General features: G+C 45.0%; 1 protein-coding gene and 1 long non-coding RNA gene across 2 annotated transcripts in view; one reads left to right on the top strand and one right to left on the bottom strand.

The window, feature by feature from the left end:
- The window catches only part of LOC147031103 (uncharacterized), a 91221-nt gene that overhangs the window by 37740 nt on the left and 33940 nt on the right, over window positions 1-19541 (bottom strand). The window lies entirely within an intron of this gene.
- LOC147031104 (sodium channel regulatory subunit beta-2-like) overlaps window positions 1-19541 on the top strand; it is a 52600-nt gene that overhangs the window by 5167 nt on the left and 27892 nt on the right. The window contains exons 2-3 of the mRNA XM_085875834.1: window positions 5983-6140; window positions 10183-10396. Coding sequence (XP_085731960.1) covers window positions 5983-6140; window positions 10183-10396 — 372 coding nt within the window. The remainder of the gene's footprint in view (window positions 1-5982; window positions 6141-10182; window positions 10397-19541) is intronic.

Below are 19541 nucleotides of genomic sequence, written 5' to 3' on the forward strand. Positions count from 1 at the left end.
TGTTGGTATCTGTGCAGGATGAAGAAAGTCTGAGTTTTCAGGCCCTCAGTGCTTCCAGTCTTGCTCTACGGATATGAGATTTGGATTCTGACCAGAGATCTGAGATGGAGAATTAATTCCTTTGGTACCAAGTCTCTTCGGAGAATCCTTGGCGATTGCTAGACCATGTCTGTCCAATGAGCGGTTGCTGAGAGAGATTCAAATGAGATTTGTTACCTGTATAGTCTGTGAGCATCAGTTGCAGCTGTATGGGCGTGTGATTTGTTTCCTGACGCTGATCCTGCTCACCAGATTCTCTCAGCGAGGGAGCCTCATGAGTGGAGGAGGCCAATGGGCTGACCACATGCTTCATGGTTGCAGCAGGTTGATCAGCATCTCAAGGAGATGGGGATGGGCCAGGCACCTGCCTGGGGGATGGCCAGATGGAGGCCCCTGGAGTACCGGCGGAAAGTGGAAGCAACGACGCACTGCTCCGGCGCATGCTCCCATACCTGACCTGACCTGGTCTTTATTTCCCCAGCCTGTTCCAAAACACTCCTATTTTTTCACATACGTGCGTGCAATAATCAACTCACAAGTCTTTTCGAGATATTTTTGTCGGTGGGTGTGCTGTCCCACCAAGTTGGTGTGCTTATTCTGGACGGCGGCCAGATGCTGGTCCCATCCTTGCAAAGAAAGCACCACAATCCACATCATTCCTCACATTTGACAGGCAATTATTCATATTCACCCTCAGTTGGTTCATGTTTCCATGACCTCAGTTTTTAAAGCCAGCCATCACACTCGTCATGCTGTCCAGTTGTGGGACATGTGGTGCTTAAAATTACACTTCACCCAGTTTATCTCAGTCTGAGCCATCACTATTCACTCTTCATTTCATTGTGTTCAGCCCCCATTGTGTATGATAACTCAGCTTGGATGGCTTTTAATAAACCCAGGCCAACTTTTAGTTTGGCCTGGTTCATTTGTATTTCAACCTTTAAATCGGCCTCGAGTTTACCCTGGCTCGTTTCCATTTTTGTGTTCATCTCACTCTGGTCTGTTCTTATCTAATTCACATTCATTCATCTTTTAGTTGCTGTGCCACTCACTGTGCTACCTTGTGGTGCTGCTGCTACGAATGCTCCCCATCCCACATCACCTCCTGGTGGAGATATCTTGTACTCATCTGGCATTGCTTCAGAAAAATAACTTGATGTACAATTTAAAGTAAATTGCAAATGTAATTTCGACATGAGGTGAATGCGATTTCAGGTGACTCAACTACTCCCCGATAGTCTGAATTTCTCTGACAGCAAGTATCATGTCAGGAGTGGTTGTCGGTTTTTAAGAATTCGATAGGTCATTTGTCAGGCTAATGGTCCCAATTCTCTCTTCTGTCAGGCACGAATTACTAATCTCGTGAAGTCGTAATTTATCAGGCGTGAATAAAATCCCATTCCGACGCCAAATATCTCAGGCATGGGATGTGAGAAAACACACTTCACTTAGCACATTGAGGTGGCATTGAGACCATGCACACATGGAGTGTGGCTACAGACAACCAAGCAGGGATTGGTTGATTTGTTGACAACTGAAAGCCAAGCATGGGAAGAAAGCCTGTACTGAGGCTAATGGCTCTTTATATTGTTCTCCAATTGCTAAATGGAGGGAAAAGGAGGAGACACCTCCAAGCAAGCCATGACAAACAGGATTTAATAATAAAAATAAGAGTGACAAACATGGCACAGCAACAATAACTAACACAACACAACTACTACACTGTATATTCATGCAGTGAGGGCAGGATTCCAAAACGGAGCCCTGACACACACTAAACATGCATGTTTTCTTGATACTAAACTTACTGCCGCAAGCCTGGTGAAAAGGGGAGTTTAGGTGAGGATGGTGGGATTCGCAAATAAATAAAAGCTTTCAAGCGGGGTCAGATAAAATTCTTCTTCTCGTCCTCTTCCCTTTATAAGGAATGAGGTGTGATGGCACCAAGCTTCTGCTCTGCCTTGACCACGATACTTCTCAACCTCCCTCTGTGATCAGCTCACACAACCTGATATCCCGCTTCACACAATCCTCACATCTCAACAGCGGCCTTCCTCTATTCGTCTGACCTTGCTCCCTCAACCTATCCGCTCTTTGTGCCATTATCTCTCCCCCCCCCCATCCACACCAAGTGTCCAGCCCATCTCAGCCTACATTTCACCTGCCTCCCTGTCAAGCTCATCTGCACACCAATCTACTCCCTCAATTCATCCATCCTCCTTCTGTCCACCTTATTCACTCCCGCAATCCTCCTGACACTGTTGTTCTCACAAAATTGCAGCCTCTGTTGTCTCTCTGTCAGTGTCGCCATCCCCAGACCATAAAGGTAGGCCGGCGTTACACAAAATATTAGAACCTCCCCTTTCCATTTCCTTGATATCTTACTGTCTGCCATTACTCCCTCCACCCTCCTCCACACATTCGCACCATCTGAATCCTCCTCCGCACATCTGCCTCGGACTTACCATCCTCGGTCACTGTTCCTCCCAGATACTCAAAGTATTTCCCTGTCTGATCTCCTTCCCTTCTAATCTGATGTTCATTTCTTTTGTCTGCTGCCCGACCCACATCACCTCAGTCTCCTCCAGACTCATCTTCAGCTCATGTTGCACAAATGCCTCCTTCCACTCCCCCGGTATTTCCTGCATCTCTCACCCATTCTCCACTACAACAGCCAGATCGTCCGCATACACCATCCTCCCCATACTACCCCTCAATCTCACTTTCCTGCTTTCCAGCTTCTTCACCATGATAAACACGAGTGGGCTGTGAGCACTTCCCTGTCTCAAACCAATGTTCACGCTGAACTCTTCAGACATCCCAGAACCAAGCAAGACTCTTCCCTCCATTCCCTTGTACATCCTTTCTACCAAGCTCACTTCTGCTTCTGGCATTCCCATCCATCTCAGTGTCACCATCACCATCTCTCTCAGAATAGTGTCATAGGCCTTCTCCAGGTCCACAAATCCCAATGCCATCTCACCCTCTTTTCTATCAGCTGTCTCAAAGCATGAACATCTCATCCATCATCCCCTGGTTCAACAGCTCTTTGAAATATGCTTTCTACACCTTCAATACTGCCCCCCTCTCTGTCACTAATCTCCAGCCACCATCCTTAATCACCCCCCCCCCCACTTCATGTCCATACCATCCTCATCCCTGTCATGAGTCACGAGCTAATTTATATATAATCTTCCTCCCACCATCCTCTTCCAACCTGTTGCACATCTCCTCTTCCACGTCATTCCTTGCCTTATCCACAGCTCTCCTTGCTGCTTTCCACAGGTGCAGCAATGCAGCTGCCTCCAAATATCCTTGATCTTCTCCATCACCTTCCCAACCTCCTTCTTTTCACCAACTGCCTTTGCTACCTCCTCCGTCCACAATACCTGGTTTCTGTCCCTCGACGATCATGCATCCTTTCCTGACGTCCTTCCACACAAGACTTCTGAAATTCCCCAAAACACCTTTCCATACTTCTTCCACTCCTCCTCCAAGCCTTCCACTTCTTCGTGAAGTTGATCAGACCTGGCCCTCATCCTCTCCTTGTACTTCAAGAGGATGTATCCCCTACACTTCCCCCACCTCATAATCTTCTGACCCCTGCTCTTCATATCCCATCCTTTTCTCCATCCGTAACACAAAAGATCACAGGCTTCCCACCACTGCCTTACAATCCTTAACCCTCCACAACTATCACTTCCTTACCACCATCAAATCCAGTTCTGTTCTATGTTGTCCACTCCTAGAGGCAATCTTGTGGCTTTCCCACTTTTGAAAGAATTAACCAGCTCCCATTCCTTGCCACCAGCTCATGACCCTCTCTATTCCTCGTTCCCCAACCAAATATACCAAAACATACATCTTCACCTGGCTCCGCGACTCCCATATGCACGTTGAAGTCCCCAGCAAGGCACAGTATCATGTCCAGCTTAACCATTTCCATCATCCTCTCCAGAGCATCCCTGAATTACTGTTTCTCCACCCCAGTCCTTCTCGTTTGTGGCCAATATACCGACATAACACAAACAATTTGCCTTTGTACCATCAACCATGCAATAACTATCCATCCCTCCCATCTTTCCACTCTGACCACCTGCTTGTCGATCTCTTCCATCACTATTATTCCCATGCCATTACTCCTTCCATCCCTACCCACATGTAATAGCTTGTATCCTCCTACCAACCTCCTTGCTCTGTCCCCTTTCCATTTGGTCTCCTGTATAAACAACACTTCCAACCTCCCTCTCTGCTTCACCTCCACCACTTGACTCTCCCCCCCCCCACCCCCACCCACCCACCATTTATCCAGAGAAAGAGAGAGAGAGTGTTCAAGGTGGTTTTGACCCCAGCACCAGCTCTGCCTACACACGGGTACAGCTGCGAAGATGTTGCCATTCTGCTCGAAGTTTCCGCACGCGACAGGGCTCTGTAATTAACATGGTGTCAGGGTATTTCATTGCACTCTCTGGCCACAAGCATGCGCTGGACACCCAATGGGGGCTGTAATTGAGCAGAGCGCTCGGGCGATCTATATCATATGACATCAAATGGAATTCAGCTCACATTTGCACTCTGAGTTGAATGCCTGAACATTCCTTGTCCGAGTGATGGTAATGGTACACCACGCTCCCGCGTTCCCTGTTGGTCCGAAAGGGAGTGGTGGTCATCTGTGGAGGTGGTGGTGACTGGTTGAGGCGTTTGTAGCGGCAGCGTAGCAGTAAATTATGGCATGGTGGTTTGTGGTGGTTCATTGTGGTTGAGGCAGAAATGGCGAATGCAAACGAGTTTGGATTACGGTCCAAGGGTGTGGTAATGTTTATGAAGGAATCTTGATGGCGTATGAAATGTTGCAACATTGGGGTTCGAGTCTAGTGAAGTCTGAGGTAGAACATTTATTGGATAATGGCGTGCAGTTTGAATGGGAAAGGGCGTGCATATGCAAATGAGTTGCCACTGTTATTATGGTCCTTGGTGTGCATGCATGCGTGAAGAAAGGTCGTGTACAGCAAAGCAAAATAATGTAAAGAATGAACGATGGGTAAAGAATGGAAAGAAAAACCAGCCTAAAGCCCACACAACGCATATGATCCATAAACACATTACGCATTAGGGAAGGGCTATCGAAAACGAATACTAATGAAATAACTGTCTCGGGAAGCACTATATGTTGTGTGCCATTGCCTCGGGGGGGGGTGGGAGTGGGGGGTTGCTTGTTTCGCAGAACTGCAACAGTACATTGAGTGTCTGAAAGAGAGTAATGTGGCAGCCCAGAGGTGGTAGACTAACTTTTGATCCATCTCGTTTGTGGTGGACTCTTCATGGAATATGACCCCACTACATCATTCTGGTGGCACACTGGCTGAGTGTTGCATCAAACAGTGTGCTATCCTTTCAGAGGGGATGGAAAGCTAGCTGTCTTATCCAGGAAGCAATTGCCTGTTCACACAAATGATCTCACTGTGCATTTGAAGTTGGTAGGGCAGTGAGTACCCGTACATTGACCAAATTCCCATTTTCTGTCGTGGACTTCTGCTTGGAAGACAATGGGAAAAGCACCCAAAACTGTTTCAGCAACAACCACTTTCTCAGAACGAAATTCTACCAACCTGATCAGATTTATCACTGCTGTCACATCTGATGCAAGTACATTATTAAATGATACTTTCAAAAGTGTCAAGCAATGTATCGCATGTATACATACGTATCTGTATGGTGTTTGAAATGAACACCTGTGCTGCTTATTGTAGAAAATTGTAGATGAGTATACTGCCATTTATATCAGTTAGGGGACTGTGAAGGTTAAAGAGAGTCGTGAAAGGTAAAAAGTTTTTGGGGATCTTGTTTCTTGAATTTGATGAGATGGTGAGTCGTTGGATTATTTTCGGTAGGTAATGCTGACTTGTGAACTGCTGTAAATATGTACATGTGTGCAATGTGCAGTCCGAGGCATGGACATCCGTACTCCATCCAGCGTCATTGTTGCGTTAGAGGGAGGTGAGAAGAAACTCGGCTGCCTTTTTACCTCCTGCTATAAAGTAGATCCCAAGCTGTTTAATCTCCAATGGACAAGCATTTGCTCAAACTGTTCAGACGAACTGGTGAGCCATTGAACAACATTTTCTGCTGCTCGTGGATTCGTCTATCTCTATACGTCAAACACTGCTCTGCCCTTCTGATGACTTTATTTACTTACACATCATTGTCCTCCTGTTTCCCACTGCCTTTATTGTCAATATGTCCAATCCTGTTACCACGACTGTTGAAGTTTTTTCAATGTTAGATTTCTGCACAGGATTCTCTCCTCTCTCCACATTGTGAAGAGCCAAATAGATGATAAGACATTTTCAATGTTGTTACACTGCTGAAGATATGTGAGGACATTAACAGGATTGGGGAGGATTTTCTTTTTCTCAAAAAAGTATTTCATCGAAAAAAAGATAGTTTAAAATATAACTAAAGCTTTCTGATTAATATCTCCAATTTGCAGCTTTTTTGTATCCATGATCGAGGCTCATGGAAGAGGCTAGATCAGAATGGAAGGGAACAAAATGGAAAGGGGAAAACCAACAGCACAGCAGAAGTGACAGTGAGAGTGAGATCAAAGGGAAGGTAAAAGGACACACAGGGGTGAACAAGCTACACACAAGCTGAATGAAACACACAAGCAGCAAGAAGAAAAAGGGGAAAGTGGGGATGAAATGGAAAAAGAAAAAAAAGAAAAAAAAACCCAACAACTAAGAAATGAAAAGAGGTGATGGAGAGGAGAAGTATCACAGTAACCTGGAAAAGGGGGTGCTTGGGAATGGGGTGATTTGGGGTCGAAGAGATCACGAGTATGGCTTGGGGGTGAACTGAGATAGTGGTGAACAGCTGTCTTGAAGTCTTGGAGGGGTGAAGGGACTGAACAGACTGGGGAAGTTGATTCCACAGGTGAAGGAAAAGTGGAACAAATGAGTGGAGACGAGCAGCGAGCCTGAATTTAGGAATTTTAACAAGAAGGGGATTACCAGCAGACCGTGTGCACCTTGCGTAAACCTGGGAGTGACTAAGCCAAGAGAGGGCAGAGGGTGCAAGACCAAAAAGGAAGTGATGGAATACAGAGAAGTCACCAACCTGTCTACAATGTGAGAGTCACAGACCTAGATATTCTTCTTTGTCACGGGAGATCCCAACGATTTTGATGGACTTGCTTTCCACGGCATTAAGAAGGGCAATATGTGAGGCTGGGGCACCAGCCCAAAGGAGGGAGCAGTACTCCATCAGGTTGCGAATGAAGGCCTTGTAGGTTGTCAGACTTTAACTTTAAGGGTGATGTAGATGTAAAATGAGCCCCCACCATACCCCCTTCACTAAATTTGATGATAAAAGTGAAAGTACATGCTTTTCTTTGTTTTGATTAAAGTTGGTGAGAAAATGCCAGAGTTACCCAGATACAAGGTTTCAAACTGACCCTAACTGTGTATTTCCCATACCCTCTTGAGAAAAACTGGTCAGCCACGATGTGACATGAAATGTATGGATAAACCATCAGAATGATGACTATTAACAGGTGTAGTGATACTGAGAGCAGCTCATCAATGGATGATTTTAGTCTAGACTTGGAAAATGAACAAGATGAGACAGCATAAAAGAAAGCATGGTTACTATCATTGAAAAAAATTATCCCAATATGTCCTGCAAAACATCAAAAAAATTGTTTTTTTTTTTTAGCTCAACAGGGGAATTTATGTCCAAGACACAGACCATTGGATATTAGCTCCATTTCAGCAATGGGTGAGTTGGAGATGGAGGAAAGGTGGGGGGGGGGGGAGGGCTTGGATAATTTTAACAACGATCACCTCTGAAAATAGAACCAATACATTATAATAGAGAAACACATCCCACTAAACTAGAACGGCACTTGGTAGAGCGTATACCTCCGCCAGACTGAACGGTTTACGTTTTGTATCCCACTGATAGGCCGGATCTGCATCCGCACCTGAACCAAAATCCAATCGGCTTGTTCTTGTCAACTACTCAACTCATCCACTATGGTTTGTCGTAACCCATCCACAACTTTTTAAAATATCATGCTACATATTGTTTTTGGCCCCATCCCTCAATGGTGAAGGACCACTCGGGAGATTAAAAATGTATCATGTCCGGATCTGGATATTCAACAAAATGGAATAACTTCATCCTTGGCACAAATCCAACCTATCCACCAAGATTTGTCTGAATCAGTCAATAACTTTTGAGATATCATTGCTCAAAGTCAGACAGACAAACGGTGGGGAAAACTTCAACGTTAAAGCCACAGACCGGTCAAAGGTGATATATCTCACACTTGGCCAAGCACTTGCCTCTTGGGACACTGAGATTATTTTTGTATGCAAGGTAAAGACTCATGGAAGAGGTAGAACACTGAACAGATCAAGACGCAATAGAACAAAAGGAACAGTGGAACAGAAGAGACAGAGAGAGAGAGAGAGAGAGAGAGAGAGAGAGAGAGAGAGAGAGAGAGAGAGAGAGAGAGAGAGAGAGAGAGAGAGAGAGAGAGAGAGAGAGAGGGAGGGGGAAGAGAGAGTGGAGGGGGGGGAGAGAAATGCCAACAGCAGGGTTGAAGAACAAAATAGGGGGAGACTTGGACAAATAATGGGTGTGGGGAAGAAAGACGGTTAGGGGAGAACACATGTGGTGGACAATATGGATACAGAAGCAAACTCTCAGTTAGGAAAAACTGGAAATTTGGAAGGTGGGCTTGGGATGTGTGTTGGGTGGGGTGGGGTTAACAGGGGTAGAAAATCTCATGGTTTTGGATTGGGAATGATCTGAGATGGTGGTGAATTGCTGTCTTGAAGACTTGGAGGGAAGGATGAGATTGAAAAGGATGTGAAAGTTGTTTCCACAGGTGGGAAAAAACAGGAACAAATGAGTGGAGGTGAGCAGCGATTCTTGATTTAGTTACTTTCACCAGAACGGGGTTGATGGAAGACCGTGTGCGCCCTGCAGAAACTTGGGGGGGGGGGGGGAAGCATAGAAAGAGCAGAGGGTGCAAGACCAGAAAGGTGGCCGTAGAAGACAGAGAGACCACTGACCTGGAAAAATGGTAGACTCATAGACTCAGCTACATTGCGGGATATTCTAATAATCTTGAAGACTTTGGTTTCCAGGGCGTTAAGCTTTGCAAGGTGTGAGGCAGGGATACCAGCCCAGAATGGAGAGGAGTACTCCATCAAGCTGCGGATGAAATCCTCGTCGGTGGATAGGAGTTCAGGTGTGGCAAGGAAGGACTTTGTACGGCGGAGGATGCCCAGTTGCAACTGACTTTGGAGGCTAACTTTGACATGTGGTTTGCCCAAGAAAGATCATGATATAGTGAGACCCACAAGTTTGAGTGACTGAATTACCTCAAGAGGATTGTCAAGAAAGTCGATAGAAGGGTTTGTCATCCGGTTCTTTCGGAGAGAGGTCGTGAGAGTGCGAGATTTGTCAGGATTGAAAAACATATTCCAAGTGTCTGACCAGCTTATGATTCTTTCAAGGTCTCAAGAGAGGGAAGAGGCTATAGTCTGCCTTCTGAAGGATGAGGGATGTCATGGCAAAGGGGGGGGAGTCGTCAGCAAATAGACAAAGGGGATTTTCCAGAGAGTCAGAGAGTCAGAGAGATCGTTGATGAAGATTAGGAATAGGACTGGGCCCAGAACACCTCTTTGGAGCACTCCAGCCTTGACAAGGAGAGGAGATGAAAGGATTCCGTTGAGAACGGATGATACATTTCTATCCCATTCCCTCAATCTCTCTTCATTGTGTCCTTGTGCTCATATCCATTCAGTCATACTGTATGTATAAAGTAATTAATGAGCATTATAAACAACCAAATACATGCTTGATGAAGAATTTGTAACACTTGCATGTCAACTCGAGTAGCATCTCAAAAGGTGTGAAAAAGTATTTCAACATATTCCTGGCAATTTGTGTTCAGTAGCCTCAGCTGTTATTGTTGGGCAGAATAGGAAGAATGCCTTCAAGTGGAATTAAAAGTGTGAATGAAGTAACAAATAAAATTGTAGAAAATGAACATAATCAACTGACCCAGTCATCACTAACCACACCTTGCATGTGTCTCATCGGTTCTTTTGTCTGACGCAAAAACACCAGATAATTGCCAAATACGACAAGTCACTGTGGCTGGCTTCCGAAGGTCCATTTGGAGGCCGCGTGAAATGGCTGGGCAATCTCGCCAGCATGGACGTGTCCATTGAACTAAGCGGACTGTCCCAATCAGACGCTGGCACTTACACGTGCCAGGTGATGAACCCACCTGATCGTGATACTGGGATCATGACCATCGAGTTGCAGATCGTAAAGGAGCGTAAGTAAGGCACTGGCCACACAACCTGTGGTTATTCGGTTTTCTAAGTTAAAATTTAACAAACATCTCAAAACCACAACACACACTCTGAAAATGTTACTGTTCACATCAGACGCAGTCATTCATGGTAAGCATGAGGTTTAGACATTACCCAAATCTGCCAGGGGGCTTGCAGGTGAATGGCAACATGCTCAAAGTAAATTCAATCCAAGGTGGGTTTTCTGGTGTCTGCAGTTTGCCGAATTTGAGAGCAAAGATGCTATAAGCAAACTTTAATCTGGATGAAATGACATTGCATATTTAAATTTTTGCAGATTTTTACCACTCGATTTACATGAAGCATGATATCATCTTTGCTTTCTTGATTACTTTACCAAGACATATCTTGTTATATAGAATGTTTGCATAACATTCCTCTTTGTTCCTACCTATCTCCTTTGTACTGAATGCCTCCGAGAAAATGTAACTTTTTCATCCGAGAGAGTCAGAAAATCATGGGCAGTTTTGACTCTGCCATGGCGATGGCTTTGCCTTGGCGCTAGATGGCATAGGCACACATTTTCAAATGCTCATCTGACATCCTTGGTGAGCTCTCTTTAGCCTGTCCTTCACCTTCAGTTGCCTACCATCTGCTTGGAAAACAGTCACTATCACTCCAATATACAAGAAGGGTGCAAAAAAAAATCATCACATCATCAAGATGGGTAGCTTACTTCCACTTATAAGTAAAGTAGTGGAATCCCTCAGCACATCAGGCACCATCTTTCACTTTCTCAAACAGCATTTGATGCGGTCCTAGCCAATGAGTATGCCGCTGCTTCTCTCTCAACAATGGATGAAGGCCCTGAATCTCAAGCAAGAGGTTATGGTTGTGTCTTTGCACATATCCTGGGCATTCAACACAATCTGCTGTTTGCTGCTGTGTTTGCCAAGCTTACACAAGGATATTAGATGCAGGTGGAGGCAATTCGACCCATCACGCATGTGCCACATCAACACCAGACCAAAAAGAAAACTAACACCTGAACGAAAATGAAAATACTTTAAATGATTTTGATAAAAATTACGTTTAAAAGCCTGTTAGTGTTCTGATTTAAAATATAACCACGAGGCCTTGTCTCTCACAGAATACTTCCTCATTTTCACGGCACAAACTGAAAACACTTAAAAACTAGAGGGGTTGCACTTGGTAGAGTGCAAAACCTCTGCCGCCAATACTGCTTGGTCACTCAAGTGAACCTGATATCCTATTCATTCAATTTGACGTCAACAGTGCTCACAGAGTTATAGTTTGCAACTTTCCCTTTTACTTTTAACTTTTACATACTCAATTCATTCGTCATTACTAGATTCCTTGAGACAGAAATTGATTTTACGTGGGTATATCCACCTGAAGTTTCAAAATCAGCCGCAATTATAATTTTGGCATGTTTTTTGTTGGAAATGACTTATAACATGTAGAAATGCAAAAAAAAAAAAATCGAAATTTGGTTGAAAAAAAAGTTGCAAAAATGTTCTAAGTTTTTTTTCTTTTTTTTCTCTAACAATTTTTTATTTTTTTGGGTTGGAAATCACTTAAAACATGTAGAAATGCAAAAAAAAAAATCAAATATTTTTTCAAAATGGCCAAAACAGATCACACTCTACTGAACCACGATTGAATAAACTAAACAAGATCGACGCGCATGTAGAAATGCCAAAAAAAAAATTGAAATTTTTTTTTCTCCAACCATTTTTTTGGGGGGGGGGGGGTTGGAAATCACTTAAAACATGTAGAAATGCAAAAACAAAAATTCAAATATTTTTTCAAAATGGCCGCCATAGCGGCCATATTGGATTTTAGCCCAAGTCCAAAATCTAATGGCATGATCCTTGGACCATACCTAATCCCCCCACCAAGTTTCGTCAAAATCTGTCGACGAGTTTTTCCGTAATACTCTTCACAAACAAACAAACAGGGGTGAAAACAGTAACCTCCGTCCATCTTCGATGGCGGAGGTTAAAAACTTTCCCATTTGTTGGATCACTCTTTGAGTGGAGTGAAAATATAAAAGGAAATCAGTAAGTCTCAATTTAACATGTACTCAATGGGGCAGAGATCGGTATCCTATTTTTACCTAATGGGCCGAGAGTCAGAGGGGGGCGGGGACGGGGGGGGGGGGGGTTGGGTTTAAAAAAAATTGGGGGGGATTTTTGGGGTCTTGAGACAGTCTCAATTTAACATGAGCTTGTATGGGAGGGGGAGAAAATCATTCTCCTGTTTAAACCTAATGAGCCTCGAGTCAGAAAGCTTCCCCTATTAATTTGTATGGGAGGGTGAGGAATGAGACTCTTGTTTTGGGGTTTTCCGGGGTTAATTCATAGTTTTCCCCCTTTTCCCCATTCATTTGCATGGATGCCTCAGAAGCCCCATTTATCCTCTACTGACAGTGTTACATTTGCTAATCTCCAATCCTCCGGTACCTGTACTGACTGGACTGAGCTATTAAAAATATCGGTTTGTATCTCACTCAGTTATCTTGTTTAATAGCTTACTTGTTATCGGTTAAGTTTAATAGCCTGCTACCACTTATTAATAGCTTGCTGCTTGTGGTATCCACTCTCCCAGGAGAGAGGCGAGAGTGCTGAAAGACTTGCAACATCTTGGGTGCAGTCATGTTGCTCATATACATTAACGACTTCTCTGATGCTCTTAAAAAAAGAAAACAAATTCCTCTTCACATATGAATCCACATTATCCCATGCAATTCCCCCTCCCAATGACAGGCAAGTATGGGCTGTAATTCCCTCTGCTGACCTGGAAATAATCAGATGTTGGTTGAATATTTGTAACATGTCTTGTTTCTTCAACGTTTGTGTCCCACTGCCTGACTGTCGGTTATTGCCTTCTACCCTCGGTCACTTCGCTCTTCCACGAGGTTAGACTTTGTAAGAAAAATACTTTTTAAAAAAAAAATCTGAATGGAAATGATGATCCAAGAAGCGAATGCATGGAAATTATGAGGAATTATTACTTTCAAGTTTTACTCTGTCGTCTCTAACCCCGTGCATGCTGAAAAATCATTCTCCTCTTCTTCTTTTTCTTTTGCCTTCTCTCATTTTACTTGGGGTCACCTGGATGATCGCCTTTGTCAATCTCCTCCTGTCAAATCACACATTGATGGTAATATGACTACAGACAGACACATAAGTCATGATATAGTATACAGCACAAAGAACCCATGCATGTTCTTCAGAATGTAATTAATGGGAAAAATGCACAAATTAAACAAACTCCGTCAAACACTGGTATTGCACCTTGTTCTATATGGTAGTAGCTATTGTATGTTTGGTTGGTTGGATTAATCCCATAACCTTTTTACCAAGGTGTCACAGTCCACTGAAGCAGCTAGATGGACAAGGAAGTACACTGGGTGCTTGTGTTTGACTTCCCAGTGGTATTCAGTTTGTTTTGTTTAATTTTTTACAATGTCGAGGCTTGTATAAGAGCTAACATACAGAACGTGTAACAAGGGGAGCAGGAGACAAGAGGGATGGGAGAAGGAAGCACAAAACAGTGGGGAATAGACACATGAAGAGATCTGTGGAAGGGAGAGGGATGGGGTGGGGTACACGGGGTAAACAAGATGGACATTACAGGGACTTTCAGGAAAGAAAGCAGAGAATATGAAGGCGGTGGGTTTGGGGTGGGTTAATGGGGGTAAAAAGAGATCATGGTTTTGGATGGGGGAAGATAAGAGATGTTGGTGAGCAGCTATTTTGAAGACTGGAGGGAAGAGTGGGATGGAAGAGTGTGTGGGAATTAAAGAGGAATGAAAGAATGAAGGTGAACAGTGAAGATCATGGCAGATAGTGAGTGGCCAAAAGTTTGAATGAAAGGACTTCTTCAAGAGGATTGTTGAGAAAGTAGATTGGGGGGGGGGGTCCTTTCGGAGAGGCTGCTGCTTGCTGATCTGAGGAATGACAAGTGGTACGACAGAGGGTGGAGTCATCAGCAAAGAGATAAAAAGGATTTTCCAGAGAGTCGGATAGATCATTGATGAAAACAATAAAAAGCACAGGGCCCAGAACACTACCTTGAGGAAGTCCTGTCTGGACAGGAAGAGGGGATGAGAGAATTCCATTAAGGGCCACACGTTGACTGTGACAGGAGAGGAAGTCTGCGAGCGAAGAGTGGAGATTGCCTTCGACACCATAGGAAGAGAGTTGGGTGAGCAGGGCGGGATGCCAGACCATATCGAAAGCAGGTGATATGTCGAGGGAGATGGCTCTGATTTAATGTCTGGCATTGAGGACCTCCATCCATTGTTGGGAAAGCAGGAGCAGCAAGTCCAGGGTACAGTGACCTGGACTGAATCCAAATTGATAAATCCTGGTCTGAATATTTGCATACTCTTTGGGAAAGACTATAGCATTTTTAATGTCCATCAGCTGTCAATACTGGTAGATGGGTCCCATAGTTAACATTCCAGCTGACATACGACACACCCGTTGATGCAACGTCCTGCCTGCAAAACACCAAGGTGAGTTTGGAGTCAGGTCTGGAGTCAAACCCAGATGAGACATTTCAAAGGCAAATGCACTCACTACCTCTGAGATAATCTACCACCAACCCATTTAGCATACCCTGGAACAGAGTGTAGGTTCTCCTGAATAAGCCAAATGGTTTGATATTGCCTACTGAGCTGAGCCACCATGGGCATCATGGAAGCAACCACTGCACAGTTGAGCAACCGGTGGAAGATATGGAAATTAAGAATAATGGCGAGGGCAATGCAAGAAGGCTTTACTTACTCAACCATTGTGTCTCTCATCTTACATGTTTAGCAAATAAAAGATCTGGAGTGCCAAAACAGGCACATCAGTACTGGAATGCCTTCCATTAATGCGTTTTGGTGCAGACAATTGACGATTAACTCTTGTGTAATTAAACGTCAATTTATTGCACCAGTGAGCACGCCAGGACCTTTGATTGAGCACCCCATCAAGGAACACATGGGTTCTTAGCATTGCAGACCTCACAATGAAAATTGGAGTGGGTGGACCGATAGATAACGGGGCGAGCAGCAAAATGGATAAAGAGGTGGTGTGAAAGATAAAGACAGGTAGTAGTGGAACATCTGCAATTGGGGGAAGCACAGTCACCAGAATTATTTTATAGATTCATAAGCATTATGATTTAATTGAAGGTAAGAGCCACAAGTTTTTCTTTTGCTTACAAGTTTTACTTTAAGCCCTGATTTGGGTGATGCAACTACAACCTACTTGCATATGCCCCACTCATGAGACAGTCTGGTATCTTTGCATTTTAAGTAATGTTAACACAGATCCTTCAACAAAATAATATTAAAAATTGCACCATTATGTTGTAGACTGTAGAAAAGGGGCTGGCAGGAGAGCTTGGAGGTACGCACACTCATCTCCAAGCTGTATAGCCTGGGTTTGAATCCCGATCGAGCTATAAACTGTAATTCCGGCATTACACATGCAGGGTGATCATCAAGATGTGTGCCGTCCCTCGGCTGGACGTTAAACTGGACGTCCCTTCTACTGGCATTAGTTGGTGGACGTTAAAGATGTGTCCTTCGTGAAGAGTCGGTGAGTTATCGCCGGCACCAGGGACAAATTGTCAGGTCAGGCCAGATTAGATCTGTGACTTGCTACAGGTACCATGTAAACCTAAACTAACCTGTTCCATGGTCGGGTTGTCAGTGACTAAACCGTCTCCCCCACCAGGTTTCCTGGTGAGGAAGGTGTATGGATATGGACACCCAGCAGGATTAAAAACAAAACCTGTCAAAGGGCGGAGGAGCTCCTTGTGAGCCAAATGGCCATTCATATCTAGTGCCCAACTGTGTCTGCGGATTTCCTCCTGCATTTGGATTACTTTTTTTTCTTTTTTTAGGAGGTTGGTGGCAGGATTTACACTCTGGCCACCGCAAAGCCATTCATTCCACAAAACACAACAAATGCAAAGAAAATTGAAAGTCCATTCCGTGGGAGAACCTCCTGAGCAGCTCACCTCCGCAGGGCAGCTTTCCGGATGACGGGATTTGGGCAAAGCCTTCGGGACCGATGCTGAGGCTGAGGCTGAGGCGTAGTCCACTAGACGGCGCTCTCCTTGAGTTAACCTGAGGCGGTCCCTTCAGTTGGTTGCTTCAGGAATGTCGTATCCCTAAGAGAGGATGATCACCTGTCTGTTATCATCTGAGCTCAAGTGTTTGGACATCGGTATTGCAGCACTCTCTGAGGTACAGAGACCAGATAGTGGTGAGATCATGGTGGGTGGTTACACCAACTATTGGTCTGGTCGCTCTGATGTTTACCATACCAAAGGAGTTGCTGTAGCTGTGTCCAATAAGCTGACTCCAATGATAATTGAGGAAACACCGGTCAATGAGCGTATTATGAGACAAAGGATTCATCACTCCTTGGGTGTCGTTTCTCTTGCCTCTGGATATGCTCCGACTGAGGTGAGTGATCTCATCGTGAAGGACGTATGCTATGCCACGCTTGAGTCTGTGGTTGATCAGAGCCCCAGGCGAGATACACTTCCAGCCTTGGGGGATTTCAATACGTCGACTGGAACTGAAAGGGATGGTTATGAGACATGTGTTGGTCCCCATGGGTCTGGAACTGTGAACTACAATAGCACGAAGTTCATTGACTTTGCAAGAAGTCATGGACTGAGAGTAGCTGGTTCATGGTTTCAGCGCCCACAAGCTCATCGCGAGACTTCGTATTCCAACGCTGGTGGTGTGGCAAAGGAGATTGACCATGTCCTCATTGATGGTCGCCGGAGGATGATCCAGAACTGCAGGGTCTACCAGAGTGTGCAGATCCTTAATACCGACCACAGGCTTGTAGTAGTAACTCTGAAGTTGTAGCTTAAATATGGGACAATGGTACCATCCCAGCCTAGGTTGGATGTTGGCAAGCTCAAAGATGAGAGGGTAGTTGAGGAGTTTGCGAACAGACTGGGTAGGGATTTGGAGCATCTGGGGACTTTGGGGAATCTTGAAGAGTTGTGGATGTTGATGTGGAAACCCTTGATGTTGCCGGTGGATGTCTTGGAACTCACCGAAGGGTGAAGAAGAATTTTGCCTCTCAAAGCACACTGGATACCATTGACCAGTCACAGGGCCAGGCTTAATGGCAGAGCTGAGCTGTTCAGGCAGTTGAGGCATAAAACTGTACGTGCACTGAGGGTGGACAAGGAGACCTATGTGCGAGGAATCTGTGAGCGGGTAGAGCATCACCTGTGGTCAAGGGATTCTCATCCTGCTTACAGGGGAATTTGCGCATTGCATTCCTCCAAGCACACTTATCGATGCACTGCAGTTAGAGCGGAGGGTGGTGGGCTCTTGATAGAGGAGTCCAAAGTGAAGGCCCGCTGGGCAAGTTACTTTGAGCGGCTGTACCAGGCTTATCCATCAGCTGTCGAGTTGGATGTAAGAGGTGTCACTATACATTTTACTGACCCTCCAATCAACTGTGATCCACCTTTGTTTGTGGAAATACAGGCTGCGGTGAACTGGTTGAAATGGGGTAAAGCTCCTGGGATCTGTGGCATCCATGCTGAAAATGCTGTACTCATGTTGTTGCATGCAATTCTGTGCTCTGTCTAGAACACAGGCATCATCTCAACTAACTGGAAGAGGGGCCTTGTTGTTCCTCTGGAAAAGGAAGGGTGATTGCCAGGACTGCAACGACTGAGGGGTGACGCTGCTCTCAGTACCGGGCAAGGTTTTTGCACAGATAATTCTTGATAGGGTTCACCACCATCTGCTTGAGCACCAGCGTCCAGAGCAGTCAGGTTTTACACCAAAGAGGTCAACGATTGACCGTATCCTTGCTCTTTGGGTCCTCACCAAACGCAGACGAGAGTTTCGGCAGGGGCTGCTTGTTGCCTATGTTGATTTCTGCAAAACATTTGATTCAGTGAATCGGGATACCCTCTGGAGGATTCTTGGTCTTCGTGGGGTGCCATCAAAACTGATCAATCTGATGTGTAAATTATACTCTGGTACTGAGAGTGCTGTGAGATGTGGTGATGTGGTGAATTAACGTGAATCAAGGGACATGACGCGGGATCACATGTTGTGCGTCTCGCGTATAAGGGGAGGTCTCTGCGGCACGAGTGGATTGTCCCCGGGGCATTGCTATTGACATCGGCTGTCCACTTGATGCTCGTTAACTCAAGGTGCTCATTGACTGGTGAGAATGGAGATTATATCGAACTCCGTGCTTACGCGGATTAGTCTGCAATGGTTAACTGCACATGTATACGTTTCTGCTTATGTACTCATAGCTGAACCTGTATTTCCTGGTGTGTCCACAGAAGCGGCTCCAATCAAATGGAATAAAGCCTAAACTCTGAAGGTTCATCTCTCGCTCTCATTTCAATTTATTCCATTTAATTTTCTCGGCTCTCTCAACCAAAGATGGACAAGATCTACAAACCAGAGAGGTTCGACGCAGACCCAAACACGACTGACGCACAACATGTGATCCCGCGTCATGTCCCTTGATTCACGTTAATTCACCACATTCTCCTCACCTTTAAAATGTAACTAGGGGCCCATCTTACACACCATGATTGCTTTAGCACTATAGGAGTATACATTTCAAGCAACGCGGACTAATTGATCTACAGAAGCATACATGCCAAGCAGTGATTATTTTGAGTTGTAGGAGCATGGAAATGAGCATCGATATATGATATAATGGGCATATAGGAGCATGAGCAGCGAGAATGCCGATAATCCCCTTTACAGATTGAGTCGTCGAGGGGGCCTTATTCGTCGACCTCTCCGGGAGTAAACGGCAGTTTCACTTGAGGGAGACTCCCAAACCCAGGATCTCCTGTTTACCAGGACTGACTGACGTAGAAACTGACGACTGACGCAGAAATGAAATGGTCACATTGGTTCTGCTCCTTCTCACACTATCTGACCATCATCGCGGAGGGAGCTGACAAATTTGCCGCTCTCGTGAATCATGTCTCGCCCGGCGTGTACAGGCTCTTCTCGGGGTGCGACACTTACGAAGCAGCGATTGACGTACTGCAGGCGCTCTACGTGAAGCCCAAGAACGAGGTATACATACGACATCTTCTCAACACACGCAAGCAAGCAGCCGGGGA

This window comes from Eptatretus burgeri, chromosome 3 (genome assembly GCF_056783735.1).
Source record: "Eptatretus burgeri isolate ZD-2024b chromosome 3, Ebu_testis_v1, whole genome shotgun sequence".
Classification (NCBI taxonomy): Eukaryota; Metazoa; Chordata; class Myxini; order Myxiniformes; family Myxinidae; genus Eptatretus; species Eptatretus burgeri.